The sequence below is a fragment of the Rhinichthys klamathensis genome, unplaced genomic scaffold (assembly GCF_029890125.1).
Source record: "Rhinichthys klamathensis goyatoka isolate OS25496 unplaced genomic scaffold, OSU_Roscu_1.1 h1tg000401l_1, whole genome shotgun sequence".
Lineage (NCBI taxonomy): Eukaryota > Metazoa > Chordata > Actinopteri > Cypriniformes > Leuciscidae > Rhinichthys > Rhinichthys klamathensis.
The window spans coordinates 1,336,381-1,359,376 of NW_026606902.1; the positions used below are offsets into that span (position 1 = coordinate 1,336,381).

The window sequence follows — 22,996 nt, forward strand, 5'->3', positions numbered from 1 at the left end:
GTACTCTGGATTATAGCTAGGTTTCTCCTTGATCAAACTACATAAATGGAGACAATTTGAGAGAAGAAAATTGAATGAGTAAAAATAAATCGCAAAGAAATTCAACATCAAACGACTGAACAGAATGAAGAAAACGGTCACAAACGAGGCCAGCGTGAGAGAGGGCGTTCTATTCCAGAACTAATGTCTCTTTTGAATCGGATACTACTAACGCAAAACAAAAATGAGCGGATGAAGGTAGCGAGTGGTGAGTGGGGGTTGGGGTTGAAGAAGAAGGGGACAAATGTGACATCTAAAACCTTTACAAAATGTCCACTGAATTTGTCCAGGGCATCTCCATATCATCGCTTATACCTTTCACCCAAAGAATAATAATAATAATAAAAAAGACAAAATAATAAAAATGCTATTACAATAACATATCTACTATTTCGTTGTTGTTTTTTTAAACTATGTTAGTTCTTGGAGATCTGCGGTTATGTTAATAATTCTCGCTCACATATATATATTTTTTTTTTGTCTTTTATTGATGAAACAGTTCGCAACCAGATGTCATGTCCAAATAAAGCTTGCTGTCTAAAAGAAAAACAAAAAGGTAAAAACAAAAAGGCTGCTGCAGTCTGAACAGAGCAGAAGTGTGTGAGTGTGTCTTGGTGTCTGACAGAAACCTATGGGCTGGAACAGGACAGACGCTTCTTTCCTGCCTGAAGAGCAGTATGTATTGACAAGTCATTGACAAGTTCAATCCTCAAGCAGAAATTAGAAGACTAGTGTGAAAAAGGGAAGCTTTTGTAAAACAAAAACAAAAAACTAAATTAAAGACCTTGATCTGTTAAAGCACATGAACATGCTGGCAAACCCTTCGCTTTGAATTGAATGGAACCTGAAAGAACGCGGTCTGGCAGTGTCCATCCATCTTTAACGGCTAAAAGTCTTTCCTTCCTTTATCCAATTAGTATTTTATTCTAAAAAAATACAAACAATTATTCCCCCCCCCCCCCCCCCCCCCCCCCCATTATTTACAGGTTTAAATTTGAGAGATGTGAATGCTTTTATTTTTATTGATTTATTTTTTTCAATATTTTTTGCCTCCCGTTTTTCAAAAGGTACCTTTTGTTCTCAGTCAGTTTTTAAAAAATGAGTATGACCGAGGCCATAGTGTTTTTCTATGTGTCTGCCTTTTTAAAACACCCAAACCACTTCCCCAACAAAAAAAAGATTTAACACTCAAACTCAATTAGTAAACGCACTCACGCACACTTGCACAGGACAATGGAGAAGGACGAGACTCCATCCAAAAGAAAAAAAGAAAAGATGTTAAATGGTTCACATTCAGTGTCTTCGGGCCGATGATGGTCGACATGCTTTCGTTTTTTAAGCATGGCGAGTAAGTCAAGCCCTTTCAAGTAAGCCAACCAATGATGTCAAAGTCCTTTAGTGCAGAATGAACAAGATCACACCACAGGTGCAAAAATAAAATGGCACAAGTTAGGAAAAAGGCCATTGTTTTGTTTTCTACAGTCAGCTTGTACAACAAACATACGCATTAGCGTCAATTTAATTCCTGTGGTTTGGCAACGTTCATTATGCACCAGTACGAGATGGTAAGATCCGTCCTACGTCCCATTGGCCAGTGATTTCAAGTGTGACTCTTCAAGGACCCCCAGGCTGGCCTAAAGGCTGCGAGACTCACAAAACAATTCATCATTTTTCCTAGGAGTCCTTCTGAGCTCAGGTGAGGAAAAAAAAAAATCTCAATTACACTCTCCCAAACACGCATACCAAAAAAGAAAAATAATGGGAAAAAATTCAAAATATTTCTTCCTTAAAAAAATAAAAATATTCAAGACTATCAGCTTTTATATAAAACACCAGCAAGCAAAAAAGGGGGGGGGGGGGGGGGAAATAAAAAAGAAAAAGAAAAAATAAGAACAAAATTAGGAATACTGAGGTAACAATACCCTGAGGTAGTTTTTTTGTTTTTACTTAATTCATTTTATCTAATCTGTTCTAGGTTCAGTGAGAAAAGCCAAGACCCTGGCAACCTCATCGGCAAAAGTCGAACAAAGTGGGCGAGAGAGAGAGAGAGAGCACAGAAACCATATTGCTGTCCCCTGTTCTTGACCTTTAACCTTAAGGCAGGTTTGTGGAGGCTGTACCCTGTCAATCAAACCTGGCATTCAGGACGACTGTCCTCAGTTGATTCGGTCTCGGCATATTTTTACAGCATATTTATTCTCAGGAAAAACAGAACACCACGTCTGAAGGCCAGGTTTACAGATGACAAATGCTTTTTAAAAAAGCGAATACGTAAATCACACATTCCTAAAAGCGAAACATGCTTTTAAAAAAGATGCTCTAAGTCTCGTTTTCTGAAATTACGGTACGCTCCATTTCTTCGTCTGCCTGCTCCAATGCAATGAGGGGCCAGGTTAACTCACATATCATATATATATAATATATATAAAATATGCCGTTTGGGTGTGGGCGGCGCTGCAGCGATCATCGCTGGCGTGGTTTAGGGCGGGATTGTTGGGCATCCGCACATCAAAGCTGAGCCACTGCAATACAACTGCAGAGGTCACCTTTAGCCCACACGCTTACTGAACTCTCGCCGCACGTCCCGCCGGTCAAACGGCACGCGGCCTGAAAGGGAAGCCTCCGAAAAATGCCGCAACCCTCTCAAACCAGCTGCGCGATTGCAGACGGTTAAACGTGCAGCGTCTCAACTCAAAGTCATGAAGATTATATTTACAACCTCATTTTTTTTCATCTTTTTTTCATCTCGTCACCCCCACAGTTTAGCGTGGGGGACTTCAAGAGCAGTGTTAACAACTTTGGCCCCTCCCCTCATCTCTGATAGGTAGGGAGAAGTCACCTGATTGGTGACCACACCCACTAATAAATTGGACTGGTTCTCTGCTCTCTTTCTCTCTCCCATCTCTACCTCACTGCATTTCATTAATAATACCTCTGAATAAACATTTCTATACATATATCTCTATCTTTAAAAAAAAAAACAGTTAAAATTTTTGAAGTGACTGCTGATGGCTGAGGGTCCTATGTAGCTGAACTTTTGCGGGACCTTCATTATGCCTTATTCCTAATAAGCGGCTATGTATAAAAGCTCTCACCAGAGGGCGCTCCGCTCTGACGGACCACCTCGCCATCCTCAGTCACTCCACCTGGCCTGGCATCTGGTCTCTGTTTTCTAGTTATCTCTCTTCTTTAGAAAAATCACTCTTTTTTTCTTGTTCATTTTCACTAAACTTGTGTCCCTCTTTCTCTCTCAGGCATGTTTTTTTTTTTTTTTTTTTGTCTTTTTAATTTCCTCTCAGTTTGCTCCTCGTTTCTCCCTGTCTACCGCTGGGTCTGTGTCACTCTCTCTCTCTCAGTCAGTCCGCTCGTTTGTCTGTCCGTCTGACTGGGTAGCGGCCCCGGCCTCTCACTTCCTCCTGGGTTCTTGTGCCAGTCCCTGCGGGGACCCCGGCTCAGTCACGACCTGCGGATGGGGCCCCTGCTGGCCTCCCATACCTCCTTTCTGCTGCTGCTTGACTTGTGTCAAAATGTCCCTGATCTTCCTCTGTGCCAACTAGAGAGGAAACAACAACAACAACAAAAACAGCATTTTAGCACGGTCTGCTGTACCATGTGCCAAGTTTCTGTAACATTCTAGCCAAATAAAATGTCAACCAAGCTCTTTGGGGGTTCACTCCTAAATAAGTGAAGTACATTTGTGCAGAGAATACAGAAAGATAAGCCACTAACCTGACTAGCGTAAAAGTGGCCGATGATTTTGACGATGACCTGGTCTTGTTCATCAGGGGTTTGCTCTCGGGGAACCACTACTTCAGCAGCGGTGAGGTTCTGCAGCTCATTCACCTGACCAATGAAATCAGCCGCAGTCTTGATCAGTACTGCATTCCATCATTTTTTTCTTTTAATTACTAAAGTTCTCATATATACATTTTTCCTTAATTTGATGCGTTTAAATGACATTATTTATATATATACTGTATATATATATATTCCTATACTTCAATATTTTTTAAAGAAATTAAAATGTATTCAGCAAAGATGCATTAAATTGATCAAAACTGAGAGTAAATCCATTTATGTTAAGATCTGAATTTGTATTTTGCAAATGAATCCTTTTCTTTTGAACTTTCTTTTCCATTTTATTCTTCCTAAGAGCCTTGTATCAAATTTATCAGTTTCCGCACAAAAATAAGCAACAAAACCGTTTTCAACATTGATAATGATAATAATAAATGTTTCTTGAGCAGGAAAGCAGCATATTTGAATTATTTCATTAGGATCATATGCCACTGTAGACTGGAGTAATGATGCTTTGACATCAGAGGAATACACACACATTTACATAAATACAGGACCCTTTAATTATTCATATTTCTTGATAAAATAGGCAGAAGTTAAAAGCTGAGATTTAAAAGTAACAAAGCACAAAGCTCTTTATGATTATTAGAAGGGAGGTGAGGTACAAATAATGTTTGATGTATTGAAAAAATGTGAAACTGGCAACCCTGTCTTGGACTTCTTGATTCATCGGGTTAAACATATGTAATTATACACCAAGTAAAATCAGCCACCACATACTGTCTGCCACCAATATATTGTGCACCCCTAATAAGCAATTTTCTCTGTAATAATCGGTCTCCACCATTTCGTTTCATGAAGTAACTTTATGGACACTCTTCCTCTAAGGAGTTGTCATCCTCTGACATCTATCAGCAATATGTTAATGATGTCTGACTTACAGTTTTCCCGCCCTTTCCGATGACCCTTCCTGCTGCTGCAGCTGCTACTTTGATGTGCGTCTCCAACTTCACCTCCTCTTTGGGGCCAAAGAAGTTCTCCTCCTTCAGCTTACCGTATATTCTGCCTTGAGCCTAAAACACACAGGGCTTGTTAAATGACTTGTGTATCTACTGACGGTCTTCCTGACAACAAATTCATTTCAAAAATTTGATCTGAAATGACTTTGCAAACCATGCATTCATGCAAACCTTGAATTGGGCCTCAGGAGGCCCTGTCACGATGACCATTCGCATTTTCGAGTCTGGAGCCTCTGCTGGTGCAATCTAAGGAAAAATGCATTTGAGATGTCCTTCAGGAAAAGGGAACATAAACCTCAATATTTTAAATGACATAACACAATATTTGATCTGAGATGACCCGTGACCACAAAAATATTAAGCCACACAACTGTTTTCAACATTGATGATAATAAGAATTGTTTTTTGAGCAGAATACAAACAATTACCCCCCCCCCCCCCCCCCCCCCCCCCCCCCACCCACCCACCCACCCATTGTTCCGTTGAACAAATTATTTACAGGTTTAAATTTGAGAGATGTGAATGCTTTCATTTTATTGATTTTTAAAATATATATATTTTTTGGCACCCATTTTTCAAAAGGTACCTTTTGGGAACCCAAAGAGATCAAACCACAATGCATTTTCATAAAAGTTACCTTAATAGATGCTCCAGCAAAACGGCTTAGCTGCTTGATATGCTGCCCCTTCTTGCCAATAAGGGCTCCCACGGCTTGGGCTGGGATGTACACGTGGACGGTCTCCTGTTCAGCGGCCTGTAGGGAGACACAAAAATAACTATCACATCGCACCATATGGTGAACAGCCCCGATAAAGACCTGTGCTCACAGACCATAATAAAGTAAAGATGCCACAAGAGGCCTTATGTGACACCAGTATCTATGATTTTTAAAACGAATGAATAATGAGAAAATTGGTCGTACCCCCATAGGGCCATAGGGAGGACCAGGCACAGAGTTTCCGAGGGAAGGAGGCGGCATGGCCGAGGACGGCGGGAAGAGGCCAATGGCTCCCAGGTTTAGTCCAGGGATCAGGTGAGTCTGTTGCTGGATGAAAAGGCAATGCAGATTCAGATTAGGCTTCAAATTCATGTTTCGTGGCCAAGTAAGTTACACTTACAAAGAAATACACTTTTTTTTTTTTTATCTTACGAAAACTCACATTCATTGCAGCGATGTCATTGTCATATGCCTCTCGCACTTTCTTCATGATCTCCTGTTCCGCCAGGCAGCAGGCTTCGATCGAGCCCTTCACTGTAATGGTCCTCTCTGGGTTATAAAGGGTCAGATCCTGCAGTCTGCAGTGAGAGACATTCAGAATATAAATGCTACCAATCGTGTTAAGGCAGCTCAGTATAAAATTAGGCCGCTGGTTGGTTCCTTTCATTTTTTTATTGTGTCCTTTCATTGCTTACGGTGAAATTGTGATCTTGGTATCAGTGTCTTGTTCCACTTTCTTCAGGTTGCGTCCCTCTTTGCCGATCAAACGGCCAACAAAGTTGTTGTGAGCAAGAACCTTCAGAGGCACCTCATCAGCACTACCAGAAATTAATGAAGATTGTTAACAAAGATCTGAGAGCAGACATGAATCAACACTGACAACTGTAGGATTTGAGGGAAATTAAATTTTTTAAAGACCCCCTGTGGTCAAAATCAAGTTTTTAAAATGTTGTTTATATGTCTATGTGGTGTTTTTAATATGCTTTAAGACAAACCATGTGCAAATTCATAAGTCAACACCATTACTGGAGTATTTTCTCTTTAAAACTGTGATCTAAAGACGCGGTTTGAAATCGCTGGTGTTTCTGACGTCACAAACTACCTTGTAACCAAACACCATGAACAATCAACATACTGGCGGGCTTTAGCATTTCATTAACAATGACCGCTCTGAAGCTGGGGAGTCTCCAGCCAGATTATCACGGTATATTTTTCTGTTGATATGATAAATCGGGTACATTTAGCAATATAGCGGGTGCATTATGTATATGATGTTACGATGTTATGTTATGATGAACTGTCTTTCTCCACTGACGTTCTGAGTTGTTCAAAGCATTTCTACCGATGCCGATTGTTAGAAGGCAGCTGCCTGACTCGGAGATGGCGAACGGGAACATGGTTTGTGTAACATTACCAACACATTATTAGCTGTTTGATAACACAGTCAAGCAAAAGGCTAATAATATTAATTAGCGTTATTTGTCCAACGTTGTTGAGAGCGATACATAAAACGCATTATCATTCTGATACATCGACTTGTAGACGAGTGGAGGCGGGGATCATTTGCATATTCATGGGTCAACATATACTAAATAAAGCAATGGTGTAGTTATATTCAAGCTATTTTAGGCATGAATGCACTTTTTTTCACAGTAAAAAACTTTTAAATGTGTAATTTTGGTGATCAAAAAGATGAGTTTTAAAGGATAAAATTATTGACCACATGGGGGACTTTAAATGTTTTTAAAAGTCTCTTATGCTCACCATTTATTTGATCAAAAGTACAGTAAAAACAGTAATTTGGTGAAATGTTACAATTTAAAATAACTTTTCCATTTTAAAAAATGTGATGTATTCCTCTGAAGCCAATGCTGTTTTTTCCAGCATCATTACTCCAGTCTTCAGTGTCACATGATCCTTCAGAAATCATTCTAATATGATGATTTGCTGCTCAAGAAACATTTATATTATCAATGTTTAAAAGAGTTGTGCTGTTTAATATTTATGTGAAAACTGATACATTTTTTCAGGGGTCTTTGATGAATAGAAAGTTCAAAAGAACAGCATTTATTTGAAATATAAATATTTTGTAACAATATATAAAAGTCTTTACTGTCAGTTTTAATCAATTGATTTTTTTTAAAGACCCCAAACTTGTGAATGGTAGTGTATACTGCACTTGCAATGAAAGGTGTAAGGAATCACTGTTCTGGACTTGACTTGGAGTGTGTAAACTTATCATCACTCACGTTTTGGTGTCCTTGGCCTCCTGGTTCATGATTTCCAGGATCATGCGGCAGGCAGATGAACAGCCCTCTGGGGTAGAATGGATACTTATGGGCTTTTCGGCGGCACCTGCGTTCTCTTTACGATGCACATCAATCCTAAGAGATGAGAGGAGAAGAGAGGGATGTGTTGTAAATGTTATGCATCAAACAGTGAATAAAACCTACAAAGGCACAAGCAAAATCAAAAAACATCTTAAAAAAATCACACAGGTTTGGAGCGCCATGAGGGTGAACTCTTCTTTTAAATTAGTGTCTGTTCCATTCCATTAAACATTTACCATAAAATCACACTTTGAGTCAATCACTCACTTGCTCTGAGTTTGCTTGGTGATGTTACGGATGGTGGCGCCCTCCTTGCCAATGATGGCACCCACGTATTGCGTGGGCACCAGAAGCCTGAGAGGGATGTCAGCGTGCTGATGTTTGGAGGGGATTCCCGAACCAGGCGACATCTGGCGGTTTCCTCGTGGACCGTATCCAGGGCGACGGCCATTGTCTGGGCCTCGTTGAGAGTCGACCTCAGAGTTCTCGTCGGGGATGTATGACACACGCAGGGCGTTGTTCTCAAATTGGTAACCGTTGAGCTTCTGAATAGCTCTTTGGGACGAAATGCATAAATAATATTCATGAATGCAGGGTTTATAGTAACGGACAGTCTTTTTGGAGAAAATGTCACTGTGGTGTGGATGAATGCTAACTGATTAAATCCACAAAGATTAAATCATATGGATAATTTCACAGTTCAATAGAAGTGATTTGCCTTAAAGGTTAAGAAACATCATGAATTAGTCCGATGAAGAATCCAGGCTGACACGTCTTATATTTAGCCAGTAGGTGTCACCCTCAAACAACAAAATCTCTCAATGAGAGGGCGTGTGGTGGTTTAATTAGATATTACACAAAAGACAAGTCATTTATAAAGCTTAAATGAGTAACTTTTGTGTTAAAATACTTTTTTATCCCATCTTACAGTCATGTCATTTTTTTTTTTTTTGGGGGGGTGTTCTAAAAATTGAAAACAGTGGTGCTTTCAAAACTTTGAGAAACATTGAGAATCATTGGTTGAGACATTATCTCAACCAATGGTGTGAGTTTGGGGAGGGGCTATCTGTTTGTCCGACCAATGGCAGACAGGAAAATCTATTTTGCCACTCTATTTGGTGACACTAGTGGAAAAATTCCACACTTAAGCTTTAAATTAAGGTTGCAGGGCAAAGTACACTCACTGTCTAGCATGCTCCCGTGTCCCATATGTGACGTTCACAACCGCAGTCTCGCTCTCTGTATTCACTATGGGGGAAAAAAGAACAGAGAGAGAAGCAGAGTGTAAACTACTTACTGATACTGTAAAATAATTAGCAACATGCCCAAGTGTTCATTATGAACTAGTCTGTCACAGTAATACAAATTGTAGTTTTATTTCATTAGTATTCCCTTCAATGTCCATACTCCAAAACAAATGACACTCCAGGTATTAACTTACCTTGTTCACAGTTCTCTACAGTTCCATACTGGGCAAGCAGACCATCAAGAACCTACAATGGATAAAACGGAACAAAATGAACGCAAGGAAAAATTACTGTATTTTTGTCTTGTTTTTCAGTAATAAAAAAAAAAAAAAGTCTGTCAAATAAATTAAAACATTTATTTTGGAAGCAAAATTACTTAATTGTGATACATTTTTCAGAAAAGAAGCCCTAAGATGTTAAGTGAGTGTATGCTTCAAACAAGAAAAACTATCTGTCAATGAGATAAGAAAAATAAACAATTCAAAGGGAAACCAGGATTATTTTTGTGCAATTTTTTCCTTCTCAAATAAATGTATCTTGATTTTAGAAAATAGATATTTGTAATGGTTTTCAGGAAGGCTCCAACTGATTGGTTTCACAAAAGAAATAGAGACTCAAATTTCTTACATCCGCCCTGTTTTCTACCAGTGTATAGTTTGTTTAATGAAGCTACACTCTTAAAAACAAAAGGTTCTTTAATGACATCTGGTTCCATGAAGAACAGTCGAAAAAGTTCTTTAGATTATTAAAAGAAAAAAAAATGGTTCTTTTAAGAACTGTTCTTTGACAGTTTGTTTGGGGGATCAAAATGGGTTCTTCTATGGTATCTCTGTGAAAACCCCCTTTTGTATCCTTTAATTTTTAAGAGTGTAGCCAAGAGGACGAGCCATCTGTAGTTTAAAACGGGTTTTAAACTATCAGGACCTCCCAGAATTCTCAAACTCATATTAAAACTTGTCTCATCCCAAACGAAAATAATCAGGTATGTGATTTTGTGTATGATAATAACAGGCTTAAGTTCCATACAGAACTTAACATCTGTCAAACAGGACTACACCAAACCCAGTTGGCATCAGATTGTTTTTTGCCACCGGGGTTTAGCCTCCTAGTGGCTGACATTGGCACAAGTGGCTGGCAGAAGTGGGGACTGCTGGAGACGTGCCAAGAAAGACCCCGCCCCGCAAGAACAACAGTCAGGCAGTACAACAACCATCAGATAAAACACGCACTGTGCCACACCCACGCGCGCACACACACACACACACACACAGTATGTTGATGGTGTAATCTCATAATCACACACAGATCCACTAACCTGAATGACATGGGTAAAACTCTGAGTTTAAACCAACACAGGGCACTGCCCTTGCCAGAACATGTATAGGGAAAGTTCAAACGTCGCTATTCAGAGTCAGAAATCTGCACCACAGTGACAGAATTGCACAGATGATATAATTATTAAGATGCAGTTTTGTCCACATAAGTATTAGAACATTTACATTTTAAAAAGGCTGTTTCAGGTTTCTTTTTGGAAGAGGGTGATGATATTGAAACACTTTCTCGTATTCCAACAGAATGTGCAGAGACAGCGATTTTCTTGTTTTAAGCATAAACTCAACTTAATTTGACATTATTAATTTTTTTGCAGAAAACAAAACTGAACATCTTAAGTCATTTACCTTCTCAAGTAAATGTACAAAATCTTAAAATGCTTTCTCGTATTCTGGCAGTATGTGCAGACAGGTATAAGTAAGCCATTTGTAGCCTAATTTTCCATAAAACTCTGTAAACTTTTTGGTAACTCTGTAAAAACCTCAGATTAAAACTAGTCTCAAACTAAATTAACAGCCATGTATTTTGTGTATGATATTGATAACAGGACTAATTTCATCATAGCATAGAAAACATGGCTCTCAGATTTGTTTGAGCATCCCAACCAGCACAAAATGGCATAATTGGTTTGTGGTGAGATTATGTTTGTCTGACCAATGTAAAATAAAATGTTGAAATTTCTGTTTGGTGACGTGAGTGTTGCAGAAACGACTAGACATTTGCGTTGTTGTACATGCTTTTTTTTTAGGTCAAACTTAAGATACTGTCTGAAACTATGAATGGAGAAAAGCACGCCATTTTTTCTAGGATTAGGATTAATCTATGTCTGGAAAAACATCCTTAAGAGCCACCCTGGCTAAATTTGGGTGAAGAGCATCATTGTGTCGATTAAGAAAAACTGAGAAGGTTTTACGCTCAGAACAGACATGGACACACCCAGACTCACCTCCCACTGTAGGTGTGGTGGAATGTTTCTGATCTGGAGTTTTCTGGTCCTGCAGAGAAAGAAATGAAATGAAAACGAGGTTTAGTAAAGGTTCCCATCACAAATTTTGCTTGATGAAACAAGTGTTATCAATATATCCAATACAAATTGTCAGGAGTGGTCACAGCCACAGACATTTTCAACAAAAACTGCTCTCAAGTTTACACCCACAATCACATTAAAACTAATTACACTAATGACATCTGGTGATTCAACGTCATCCAAATTCTGATTTACGCTGGCGGTTACCATTCAGAAAGGTCCCGGTCTTGTCTACGTCTAAATGATGTGGCAAGAGAAGCATGGAAAGGTGAAAGTCAAAGTCAGAACAGGGATAAATTCATCTGAACAGTAACTTCCATCAAAAAGGGTACTTAATTTTAGCTCTGACATTAATACTTTTATCCTTACACATGCCATAAGAGTGAGCAGAAATAAATCAAGTTCTTTTTTAACATTGCAAATTTTGTGCTTAAAAATTAGTTTTTTCATTTGAAGGTATTGATTAACTTTAGATGCATCAATCGAAGAAAAGAAAAATTCTAGTTTAAAACACTAGTATCATCTCAAAATCGAGGACAGAACATGTAAGGTCAATGAAAATATCTCAAAGTGATCTGATTCGGGAATCTCTTATTCTTTCTAGTTGGGTTGATTAAACATTATAAAGATGCTTGGGAGGCATTCTGTCCTGCTCGACGTTTGTGGAAATGAGGCGGAATGAGCAGAGAAGAGAGAGAGAAGAGACTGAATGTGTATATTGAAACTAGACACTGATGTAGTTCAATGCCAGCTGCCCCGGAAGCTTCCAAAATCATTGGTCGAGAAAGAGAGAGAGAAAAAGAAAGAAGTGCAAGTAACTAAAGCAATGTCAAAGCAAAGCAATGAATAAAAAGATGCAGATGGATTAAAAAAAAAAGGAAAAACAAGTGAATCAACTATAAAGTCCAATTGAGAATTGCAGCATGGCACTGCTCCATCACCATTACAATGGCACAGTTAAGAGACGACTGTTATCCAGATAACCTACACATACTGGAACACTCTGGAACCTCTAGGGGGCGTAGCAGAAACCTTCTGATGCAATGCATGCGTTTAGGATGAAGGAGGGAAATGAGTGTCAGGGGTTATTTGGGAGGGGCCTGAAACTCTGTTCTGGTGACTGAGACCAGAAACCCTAAAGACCTCTGAACTCTGCAAGGTTGACGCCCACTGGTTGACAAGCAAAGAAAATGGCGCTGTTTGCTCACTTTCTACCTCCCTTCATGCAAATGGCGGCAAAACAGCCAATCAGGGAAAAAAGAATCATGCAAGGGTGTTTCACACCACACAGACCAGCAATGTGAGCGTGGCCAGGCCACACGAAACCAAATGAAATCATGTATCGTCCAATTTATTTATATATATATATATAAAAAGGCCATTCCTTGGAGCACTTGCTTAAGATATTAGAGTATGTACTTTCTTCTTTTGTTGGCTTCCAATATCATTCACAGTTCAAGATGAAAGCAACATGTCTTCCAGTGTGTTTCAAGTAAATTAATAGCAGAAAAGCACCTAAAGATACAACAAATGTTAACAAAAGGCAAAGGCCACACAAACACCACCAATCTGTTCGCTCACCCACTGATCAATCACCTCGTTCCCCGAACCCATCCCCCAACCCGATGCTTCCGCATCCCACCCAGACTCACCACATACCCGCAACAGAGTTTTTCATCCCCACCCCCACTGCTGAAAAACATCCTTCTTCTTTGACACCTTTGAATCCATTTAAACCCATCATGTCACATCCCACCAAGTCTCTGACCAATCTGATTGGTCAACGGAATGGAAATCACGGCCACATGAAAGAAGCGAAGAGGACTGACACCCCTTTCAGTCTCTTTTCTATTGTTTAGAGATGAAAACATTTCTGAATTGACCTGTAGTGCTTCAGGCCTTACGACCAGCCATGGAGCAGTGGATGATGGGACACTAACCACAAATCTGTTAACATGCTCAAATTCTCCAGAAAGAGTTGCATGGGATTTTTCTGTATTTTATGGCGTGGCAAATTAAAGCTATGTTTAGATTTGGCTTTAGTTAAAACAGGAATCTCAACACGCATTGAAACAGAAATTTCAAATCACACAGCACTACAAAGACGATCAAAATGCGAATAAAAAGACCAAATAACAAGAACAGAAAAGAACAAGGATAGAAAAGATCGGAAGAAAAAAAAGAGATTCACCCCCTACAAGGGTCAAAGGTGAGGGCCCAATAGGCAAGCGAATAGCACTGGGGGAGTGTGTGTGTGTGTGTTAGGGTTGGTATGTGGTATTATCCTTTAGGAGAGCGTCAGCAGTGCATAACTGAAGTTTACTCATATCTTGAACTTGTAAATGTGAAACAAAAAGTATAGACATGCCTATGGCTTGAGATAAGATTCTAATTAAATGGGGGAGGGGAAGAAAAAGTGGCAAAAATTTCCGTCACGTGACCTTTCTCAACTAAGTATTGAGAGAGGTCACATGTAAACCAAAACGTATGCTACTTTTTCATTAAAGCAGTGTTTTATCTTGCAATTGGTGGTTCCCCTTTATTGTTACTTAGAGTGTGCAGCCTTTTTTGAAGCATTTCCCTAATTAGACTCATTTGGACACTTTTTAAGGCGAGGTGAGTTCCTGGCTTTTCTTGAGACAAGATTCACCAAAGACTATAGCAGAAGCTTGCAATAATGTATAGCAGTAGTAGGTTTAATCAATAATCATATATTATTATTATTATTATTATCATATTAAAAAAATCCACAATTGTTTGGTCTTTTAGTAAATAGATCTGAAATTCATACTAGCTGGAGCATCTAGCAAAACTCTATCCGTTCCACACACACACACACACACACACGGTAGCACATGATCAAAAAAAACATTAAGGGGAAAAAACTATAGGTCTTGACACAGTTAAGCACATTCAGTTCCTCCATACCGCACAAACAAGCTTAAACACACAAACACATTTACTTCACATTCTAAATGAGGCCACACCATACACTTCTATTCTAAAGTTTGGGATCAGTAAGACTTTTTTCACTTTAAGAAATTAATACTTGTATTCACCAAGGACGCATTAAATTGATCAAAAGTGTTATACATTTGAAAATATTAATTTTAAATAAAAGCTGTTCTCTTGAACTTTCTATTCAAAGAATCTTGGAAAAAAAAAGATTCCATAGAAAAAAAAAGATTCCATAAAAATATTAAGCAGCACAACTGTTTTCAACATTGATAATAATAGATAAATGTTTAAGCATCCAATCAGCATATTAGAATGATTTTTGTGACACTGAAAACTGGAGTAATGATGCTGAAAATTCAGCTTTAAAAATAAGTTACATTTTACTAACATAGAAACGTTACTTTAAATTGTAATATTTTTTCAAATAAATGCAGCCTTGATTAACATAAGAGACTTCTTTTAAAACATTTAAAAATCTTACTGACCCCAAATGTTTGAATGGTAGTGAAAATAATTTATATTTGATTATAGCTATAATATAAATTTATTTTATAATTTTAAATATTAGAGCTGTATATTTTTGCTATAATATATAAGGCTACTATATAACTTAATTTACATTTAATAAATGTAATTTCATCATTACTAATTCAAAAAATTTCAAGTTTAGTGTAATTTTCACATCAATCATTTAAATAAAAATAAAAAAACTTAGGCTAATTATGCCTAGATGTGGATTATAAATACACATATAAAGCAGGTGCACCTCCACCACCCTCTTCACTAAACATTAATAAGACCTCCAGCATATCCAGATGCATGATGGGCCAGTCTCAGCTGGCTTGGAGGAATCAGCAGGGCCATCTTCATCAGATGGAGACACATCTTATCTTATATTCAAAAACACACTCCGAATCCCTGGAATATCAAACACACACACACACATACACACTAAACTCACCTGCCTGCTGACAATCTTTTACATGCACCTTAGGGTTAGTTTGTCTTATTTGATAAATCAACAAAATGTATAACATATTTTACTGTCGTATCCAAACTTTTAGATACCACAGTAAAATATGTTAGCCTATACATTTTTATACATAAAAATGATCAAGCGATAAGTGTGTACATATACAAAACACACTCACAACACTCAACATTTAAAACAAACAACCCTATAGTGCAGAGAACAAATGTTTCGCTGACATTAATTAAACACACAGGCAGACTCCTACACCGTAAGCACTACACAGGTGCATGCAAACCTAGGTCTGTGTGAAAAGCGCTAAAATCCACCAAATCACTTTTGATGAGCATAGGCCTGTCAAAGAAGACGACACAAATCTGGAAGACAAATGCATGTTGTTGTGTCTGCTCTACAAATCTTACCATGCAATCATCTTAAAAGCTTTAGACACTAGGAATCTTTTTCTGTCAACTGTGTGTGAGGGATTTTTTTTTTTAAACAGAGGAACACTAGTTGGAGGAAGGAGCTGGGAGAAATTAAGAAATCATTGAAGACATGCACAAGGGTTTGAACTAAATACAGCGAACTACATTTTTTTTTAAACTAACAACTTCGGAGATTTAATAGAGACAAAAACATGAGGTTGATTTGTAGTTTACAATACTTCAGATACGTGTACATTTAGGTCAATGTATCCATTTCAAAGTGCAAGAACATAGTCATAATTGACATTTAATTATTGCACTTAAAGCTACAAAAATGTAGTGATCTAACAGAAATTAATTAACCAATTCCAGACCCACTGTATGAGAGGTCCAACAGGAAACCAAGCACACAGGAAGTCAAAAGAAATCACCCCTTAGAAGTCAAAACCCTCGTTGAGCAACTTCCTGTCTTGCTTTCAGCCATTTCCATCTCAGCCAATCAGAGGTGAAGTTGATAAAGAAAAGGAAAAAACGGGGGAAGATAAGCAGAGAAAGAAAGAAAGAAAGAAAGAAAGAAAGAAAGAAAGAAAGAAAGAAAGAAAGAAAGAAAGAAAGAAAGAAAGAAAGAAAGAAAGAAAGAAAGAAAGAAAGAAAGAAAGAAAGAAAGAAAGAAAGAAAGAAAGAAAGAAAGAAAGAAAGAAAGAAAAAAGAGAAATAATATGCACAAAGACACTTAAATCACTCACATCCTTAACCCCTCCTCCACCATTCATTCATTCACCACACACACACACACACACACACACACACACAAAGTCTTCTAGGCAAGTTTTTAACCCATCTAATCTAAACTACACATACATTGTTGACCAGTAAAATCAACCTAACTTACCAGCTAAACTGTCCACATATTCAAGTAGCAAAATATCAACTTACATGAAATGAATCTGAAATAAAATGGCATCCCAGATTCTTTCTAAAAGTTTTGCTAGAACTTTATTAAACATAAAACTAAAAACTAAAAGACTTATTAAAACCTCCAATTTGGGCTTAAAATACTGCTGGTCTGAAAACAAGGTCACACTCCACCGAATTGTATATATTATTTTTTAATATGGTAAAAACTAGGTAAGCATTTCAAAGGGAAGGGGTCCATTTTCTTGCTTAAATTAACTACATTTTTTAGTCGCATGTTTTAACCATTTTCAAACAAAATGATAATATATATATATATTTAAATATACTTTTTCTATATTCAAATAATAATTTAAACAAAATATAATCTTATTTTACTTTAAATAACTATTGTATTGTAAAAATCTAACATGCATTCTCCTGACAGCAAAAAAATATATTCTATACTGAAGATAATGAAGTAAAACAATTATATACAGCAATAACTGAAATTACACAATGCTAAACCTTTTTTTCTTCTTCAACATGACACACTGTGGTTTTACAGAGGTACGACATGAAACAGAACTTCAGTCAGTAAACTGCCAGTGAAGCTTCATACAGCAAGGCCTCTGCAGCCAACACTGAAAATGGCGGGTAAGTGTGGGAGGGGAAGGGGCGGATCCTAAGTTCCACACACCTCCCTTTCCCGCTCTTTGCGCAACAACCAGTCCGCGGAGGGACGTTGTAAGCTGCTTAAGGTCTAGATGGACGTGGTGGAGGTTCCTCAAGTCAATGAAAACATCCTCGTAATAAAGTTAAGGACAAGGATCAGAGTTCAGTTTGTTGGCTGTGTAGAGAGCCATTGGAGATACCCTCTCGCCCGGGGGACCAGATGCGGTGGTTCCAGGCATTGAATGGAACAGCAAGGGTTAAGCCATAAATCAAAGTGGTGTAGAGAGTAGCAGAGATGGTGAGACAACTTTACCAGAAATAACAGACATCCCATCCCCCCTTTTTCCTGCTTTCTTCTCACTCTGTTTCTCTTTCCCTCTTTCTACACTCCTCCCTGTGGAGCTTTCTGCTCTGCATTACCTGATAGGCCTTCCCACCCCCTCACCGCTCTGCTTTTTTCCCCTTGCCCTATTTCTCCGAGAGGTGAAAGGTCACTCCCCAAGCTTAGCAATCAACACATGCTGATGCAACCCGTAACATACCAGAAGAAGAAAGCAAAAGGGGGCGATATATTGCTTACTGCCGGCCCCAGCAATACAGTCGTATAACAATGAAAGCCATAAAAATAAATCTCCCGCCTCTAGCCATTGAACATGGGTGATGGCCAGTAGCATGGCAGTGGTGACACAGTCTGTTTTAAACCAAAACTGAGACTTGAGCCTCATACTGAAAAGACAAAGTTACTGATGTATTTTAATTTTTCCTCTCAATTAAATAGCTGCTCAAAAAGAATAAAACATTTCCTCTAAAAGTTTTTTTGTTTTTAAAATCAGGAAATATGATCAGAATATGAAGCAAGCACTAGCAGGAGAAAGTGTATTCATATTCAACTACAAATACATCACATTATAAAGAGATACATCCATAAATAAATGAATGCAAATAGATGCAGTCTGAAAACAATGACAACGATTTGGTGACACATTTACTAAGAATAGAAATCTATCTGTTGCCATTCAAACCATTAAAATGTAACAGGAGAGAAGAGGACGTTGGCATTGTCCTAAATTGATCTAAGACAAATTCTGGACTCTCATAGACGCAATAGAGTGGAGTATGTACATTTTTCACAGTCCATGCAAAAGTGTCTTTTTGACAAACACAAAGATTCGAGAAGCTGCAAGGTATGTTAAGTTCAAACCTTCATGGACACACAGACATCTAAACAGTTGCAAGAACGTAAGAGAGAGGCCAAATGTTTTACTATTAGATGTATAAATTTAATCAGAATTGTACAAATATTATTCAAGCAATGAAGGAGGAAAAAAGAAAGAGACAACTAAAATGTACTGCTTTCATCAGAACCTACATCACAAGATTGCCATTCTCCACATAGGCCTATACCAGGCTGTGGTAATAATAAGGTGCAACTGATGTTAAAAAAAGAACAGAGAAACAAACTAAATGCGATGACACATAAACAGTATAATACCTTTGCAAAGTTTAGTCTGAAGCTTATAGGCTTCTTTAATGAAATAGAAGATTCATAGTTTACGGCACATGTTCTACTCGGCGCATGGACTAATTTAATTTAATTTTTATTAAATCCTGTTGAACTCACAGAGAAGTGGATAATTGCAATTAAAAAAATATTATACACAATATTTAAGACTGCACTTATTGTCATAAGCAAAAAGCATTTGAATGCTATAGTGGAAAATGATTCAAATCTGCTAAAAATGCATGAATTACCATACCATTTTCACATTTTTGTGCGCATTATGTATATACCAAACTGTTGAAAGAAAGATGATTAAAAAAAATATAGTTCTTATATATAAGTTCAGAATCATTAGGCAAATATAAATCACTGAAAGTAAATCCAAATCATTTGAAAATGTATTTAGAATGTAGTAGTACTAAAATTATTTTTTACGTGCATGAGTTTAACAGGATAGATTCTATAGGGAAACCACTCTGCTTTCTACTGCAAACTTGTAAGCATGTCAAAGTATGCAAGGAGCGACATGCTCAGCTGAGGAATGCAATGCCTCTGAAACGGCAGCCGTTGGGGGTGAAGCGAAGAGAACCTGAGGTCCTTTCCTGCACATTATCATGTGAAACACCCCTCCCTCTCATCCGTCATCCTCTCTCTCTCTCTTTCTCTCTCTCTCTCTCTCTCTCTCTCTCTCTCTCTCGGCCATTTGAGTGAGAAGAGGAGCCATGGGGAATGGAGAGCAAGAGAGAGAGACAGAGAGAGATTTCATCTCATTGACAAAGAGTTTTTTCTCCAAGTAGTTCTCAACCTTGCATCTCAACCTTTGACCCCAATGTGGATTAGGAACGCTTTGGCCGGGACTTTAAAAAGAGCCATAGGGCAGGGCAGGGCAGGGCAGAGGACTGAGGTTACTAGCAAACAATTGAACTTTTCAAAGAGGCCGCAGATTATGCTGAGGTATAGCGGCTCTTTTAAAAGGTGTTTGGGGGGGGGGACAGAACATAAAAAAGAAAAGATTAAAATCTTTATTAAATTGTGGTGCATTGAAATTGACAAACTTGGAAATCAAAATATTTTTTAAAAATTAGCACAGAACAGGCCCATGGGCAAGTAAACAGGCTTGTTGAAAAAGGGGCGTTGCCTGAATCATTACTCATCATCAGCAATGACAGAAGGCACTGTCTAAATGTTTTATTAGTTGAACACACTAACATAATTGTTGCAAATAATCCTTACTCAACTTGTACGATACTATTTACGTAAACTGTGCGTGGCATAGCCTATCTCGGCTATTCAGAGAAAATACGCACACGAGTGTGCGTCTTTCTGAAAACTCCATGTAGCCTACAGGCATTTTCCCCTATACGTCGGTGGGGTTGGTTCGGGGGGTGGTATGTGAGAAACAACTGTAGACAGTAACAACTCAGGGATCCGTTTAGTTTACAAAGGCAATATGCCCTTAGTTTTGGGTCAAAGTTCACGCTTGGCTCTGCTGTGTCCTACTCAGCGTGCAGAAGATGGATGAAGCGTTTGTGCGCCTCCATTTTGTGACTCAGGAGTAGCAAGAGCACGGGACAGCATGACTGACGAAACTGAAGGAAGAGAAATGCATTGAGCTCATTATGACCAAATACATTTGTATTATTAATATTAATTAGATCCACATTTAAAGTTATTTTACAATGAACAATCGCAAGATATAAGTATAAAAAAAGATGACGCTACACTAACGAGGCATAATCTGACAAACATCACAACAGGCTGCAAAGGACTTCTGTAGGCTACCTTAATCGATTTTGTAAGCTAATCAACGATATAAATTATCCTGACACTCCAGTGTTGAATACAGTTTACCTAAAATCTGTATAAAATTATTCCTCCCTCTCCTCGTCTCGTGTGTTCGCGGTTTCATGAGAGCCAAGTGAACACAGGAAGAAACACGCTTGTTCAGCCTGAAAAGTCACATTTGAGCTGCTTTTGGAAAATACACATGCTCAATTTAATCAAATAATCACATTTGTTAATTGATTTTCAAAGTGTGTCTGTCTCATGCTGTTTCGTTTAAGTTAACCTACTGCCACTCACTCGCGGTGGCGGAAAAATAACTTAAAAACAGCTCTAAAGTCAATAAAGCAGTTCTCTCAGTCTATAGCTATTTAAATGGGTCATATTTCATTATACACTATGTGACTTACATTTTAAAGTGTTAATAATGTCAAATAATAATAAAAAAAGCAGTGTGCATAATTCTTAAAATATTTTACACAGGCTACAAGACAAATAAGACTTTACGAAAACATAACTATCAAGGGTACAGGTTTATTAGCCTATACCTAGTTAATATGTTGGATTTTGCGCGAAGAGTGTGTTTCAACAAAAAACTTCTTTTTTTTTTACCAGACGGCTTTAATTAAATATATAAAAACAGTTTAGCTCAATAAAGACAAAAATGAGATGTCATGACAAAACAATCTTTAACTGTATAATAGGCTATACACAAATGCTTTACATGTGAATCATGAAGCACGTAGCAGGGCTGCATAATACACGAAAGCATACACGCCTTTTAAGACAAGGTCTTTTGTTGTATGGTTAAGCATTTACGCTACCCAATGCGCACAGGTAGACTACGAGACATTTAAGTCAAGCAACACATACAGGCTAATTTGTTTCTCTCATCACAGCAGGCTACAAAACCAGCCGGACATTTTATCTGAGAATAACGTGGGCCTGGATATATCCATCTCAACCATGTGTATCTACGTTCAGCCATCTTCCACTGACAACGCCCAATTTACCACAATGTGAACCTCAGTCACATGGGCAGGCGCAGAATGTGCTAGAAAACTATAGGTAGCCTAACATATAGGAGCCGGATTACCATCCATGTCAGAGCGAAATGTGGTGTGTCGTAAGCATGGTATTGCAAAAATGCATAAATTGTGCAAACATGCATAAATAGCAAAAAAAAAAAAAAAAAGGGCAGGTGTAGCTAATGTTGCCATTTTATTTAATGAAATCATACTCCCATCTGAAACTACATTGTACCGTTGTAGTGTCCGCTGTTATGTAAATGCAATGGGAGATCAACGTGCATATGAATTGCATTACAGTTCATGCAACAATAAAGTGCACTATTCCGCGTTAAACGGCAATAACCAGCGAATTTATTGCAGCCACATCGAACTGTGATGGATCTGTGCCTGCCTGCAGTGCAGCAGAAGCAAACGCTCGCGCTTCCGGATCACTCGCCTTTACGGTGGCTTCAGCTTCTCGCAGGCAGTGAGGGGGAGACCTGCCTTCATTCATAAAGTCACCGGGCTACTCGAGAGTACTACAGCGTCGTGAAAGAGGCGGTGCGCGGAGTCACTGTACCGCCCACCCCGTAGCAACGGAGGGGGTTGGTCGAGAAGAGGAGAGCTGCACGTTGACGAGGAAATGGGGTGTGTGTAACGGAACAGAAACTGTCTCTTACAGATCCGAGCTGTGCATCCACGCTATAAGTGCCACAATGCAGTGCACCTGACTCAGCAAGGTTTAATAACGATTTTGTCACGATTGGCATTGCTTCCAGTGCTGTCCTCTTTAAGAGCACATGCTTGTTATTAAAGTAGCCTATGGATTTACCGTGCTCTACCATAAAGATTCGCAAATGATTAGTTTCCATCATGTTCTGGTCATTAAACACGCTATAAAAAGCATGGCAATAATTTACAATAAATTATTTCGTTATGATTATGAAATGAACATGATTATTTGCATCTAGGCTAAGACTGTAAATAATTTATTCTTTCATACTCGAAGTATCTATAGAGTTGCGAGCTGTCATATGATAGCTATTTCACATTCTTGTGAAAAGTCAGATAATTTGACTCACTGGAGAAAAAAAGTCTACTTATCTAAAAGATTGCAAGATGTGAATGAACATGCCCCGTGTATGGAAACGTCTGATATTATCTTATAGGTTACATACATTTCATAGCCATTTTCCAAGGCCTACTCATTTTCGACCTGAATAAAGCAGCGTTTTTGGTTTATATTTCGTATTATAGTCAAACAAAACATC

At 38.3% G+C, this 22,996-nt stretch overlaps 1 protein-coding gene across 2 annotated transcripts in view; it reads right to left on the reverse strand.

The window, feature by feature from the left end:
* Positions 1 to 3,298: 3,298 nt before the first annotated feature.
* Positions 3,299 to 22,996, reverse strand: part of igf2bp1 (insulin-like growth factor 2 mRNA binding protein 1) — a 31,132-nt gene continuing 11,434 nt past the window's right edge. Inside the window, exons 3-15 of one of the 2 annotated variants that reach the window (XM_056234634.1) lie at positions 11,430 to 11,478; positions 9,346 to 9,397; positions 9,089 to 9,152; positions 8,172 to 8,459; positions 7,824 to 7,958; positions 6,270 to 6,392; positions 6,017 to 6,152; positions 5,779 to 5,895; positions 5,494 to 5,610; positions 5,028 to 5,102; positions 4,779 to 4,910; positions 3,769 to 3,882; positions 3,299 to 3,592 (exon numbers count right to left, since the gene is read on the reverse strand). In XM_056234634.1, the coding sequence (XP_056090609.1) occupies positions 3,446 to 3,592; positions 3,769 to 3,882; positions 4,779 to 4,910; positions 5,028 to 5,102; positions 5,494 to 5,610; positions 5,779 to 5,895; positions 6,017 to 6,152; positions 6,270 to 6,392; positions 7,824 to 7,958; positions 8,172 to 8,459; positions 9,089 to 9,152; positions 9,346 to 9,397; positions 11,430 to 11,478 (1,549 nt within the window). In that variant the 3' untranslated portion in view covers positions 3,299 to 3,445. Of the gene's footprint in view, positions 3,593 to 3,768; positions 3,883 to 4,778; positions 4,911 to 5,027; positions 5,103 to 5,493; positions 5,611 to 5,778; positions 5,902 to 6,016; positions 6,153 to 6,269; positions 6,393 to 7,823; positions 7,959 to 8,171; positions 8,460 to 9,088; positions 9,153 to 9,345; positions 9,398 to 11,429; positions 11,479 to 22,996 lie in introns of both variants that reach the window. The other variant, XM_056234633.1, reaches the window with a different exon arrangement.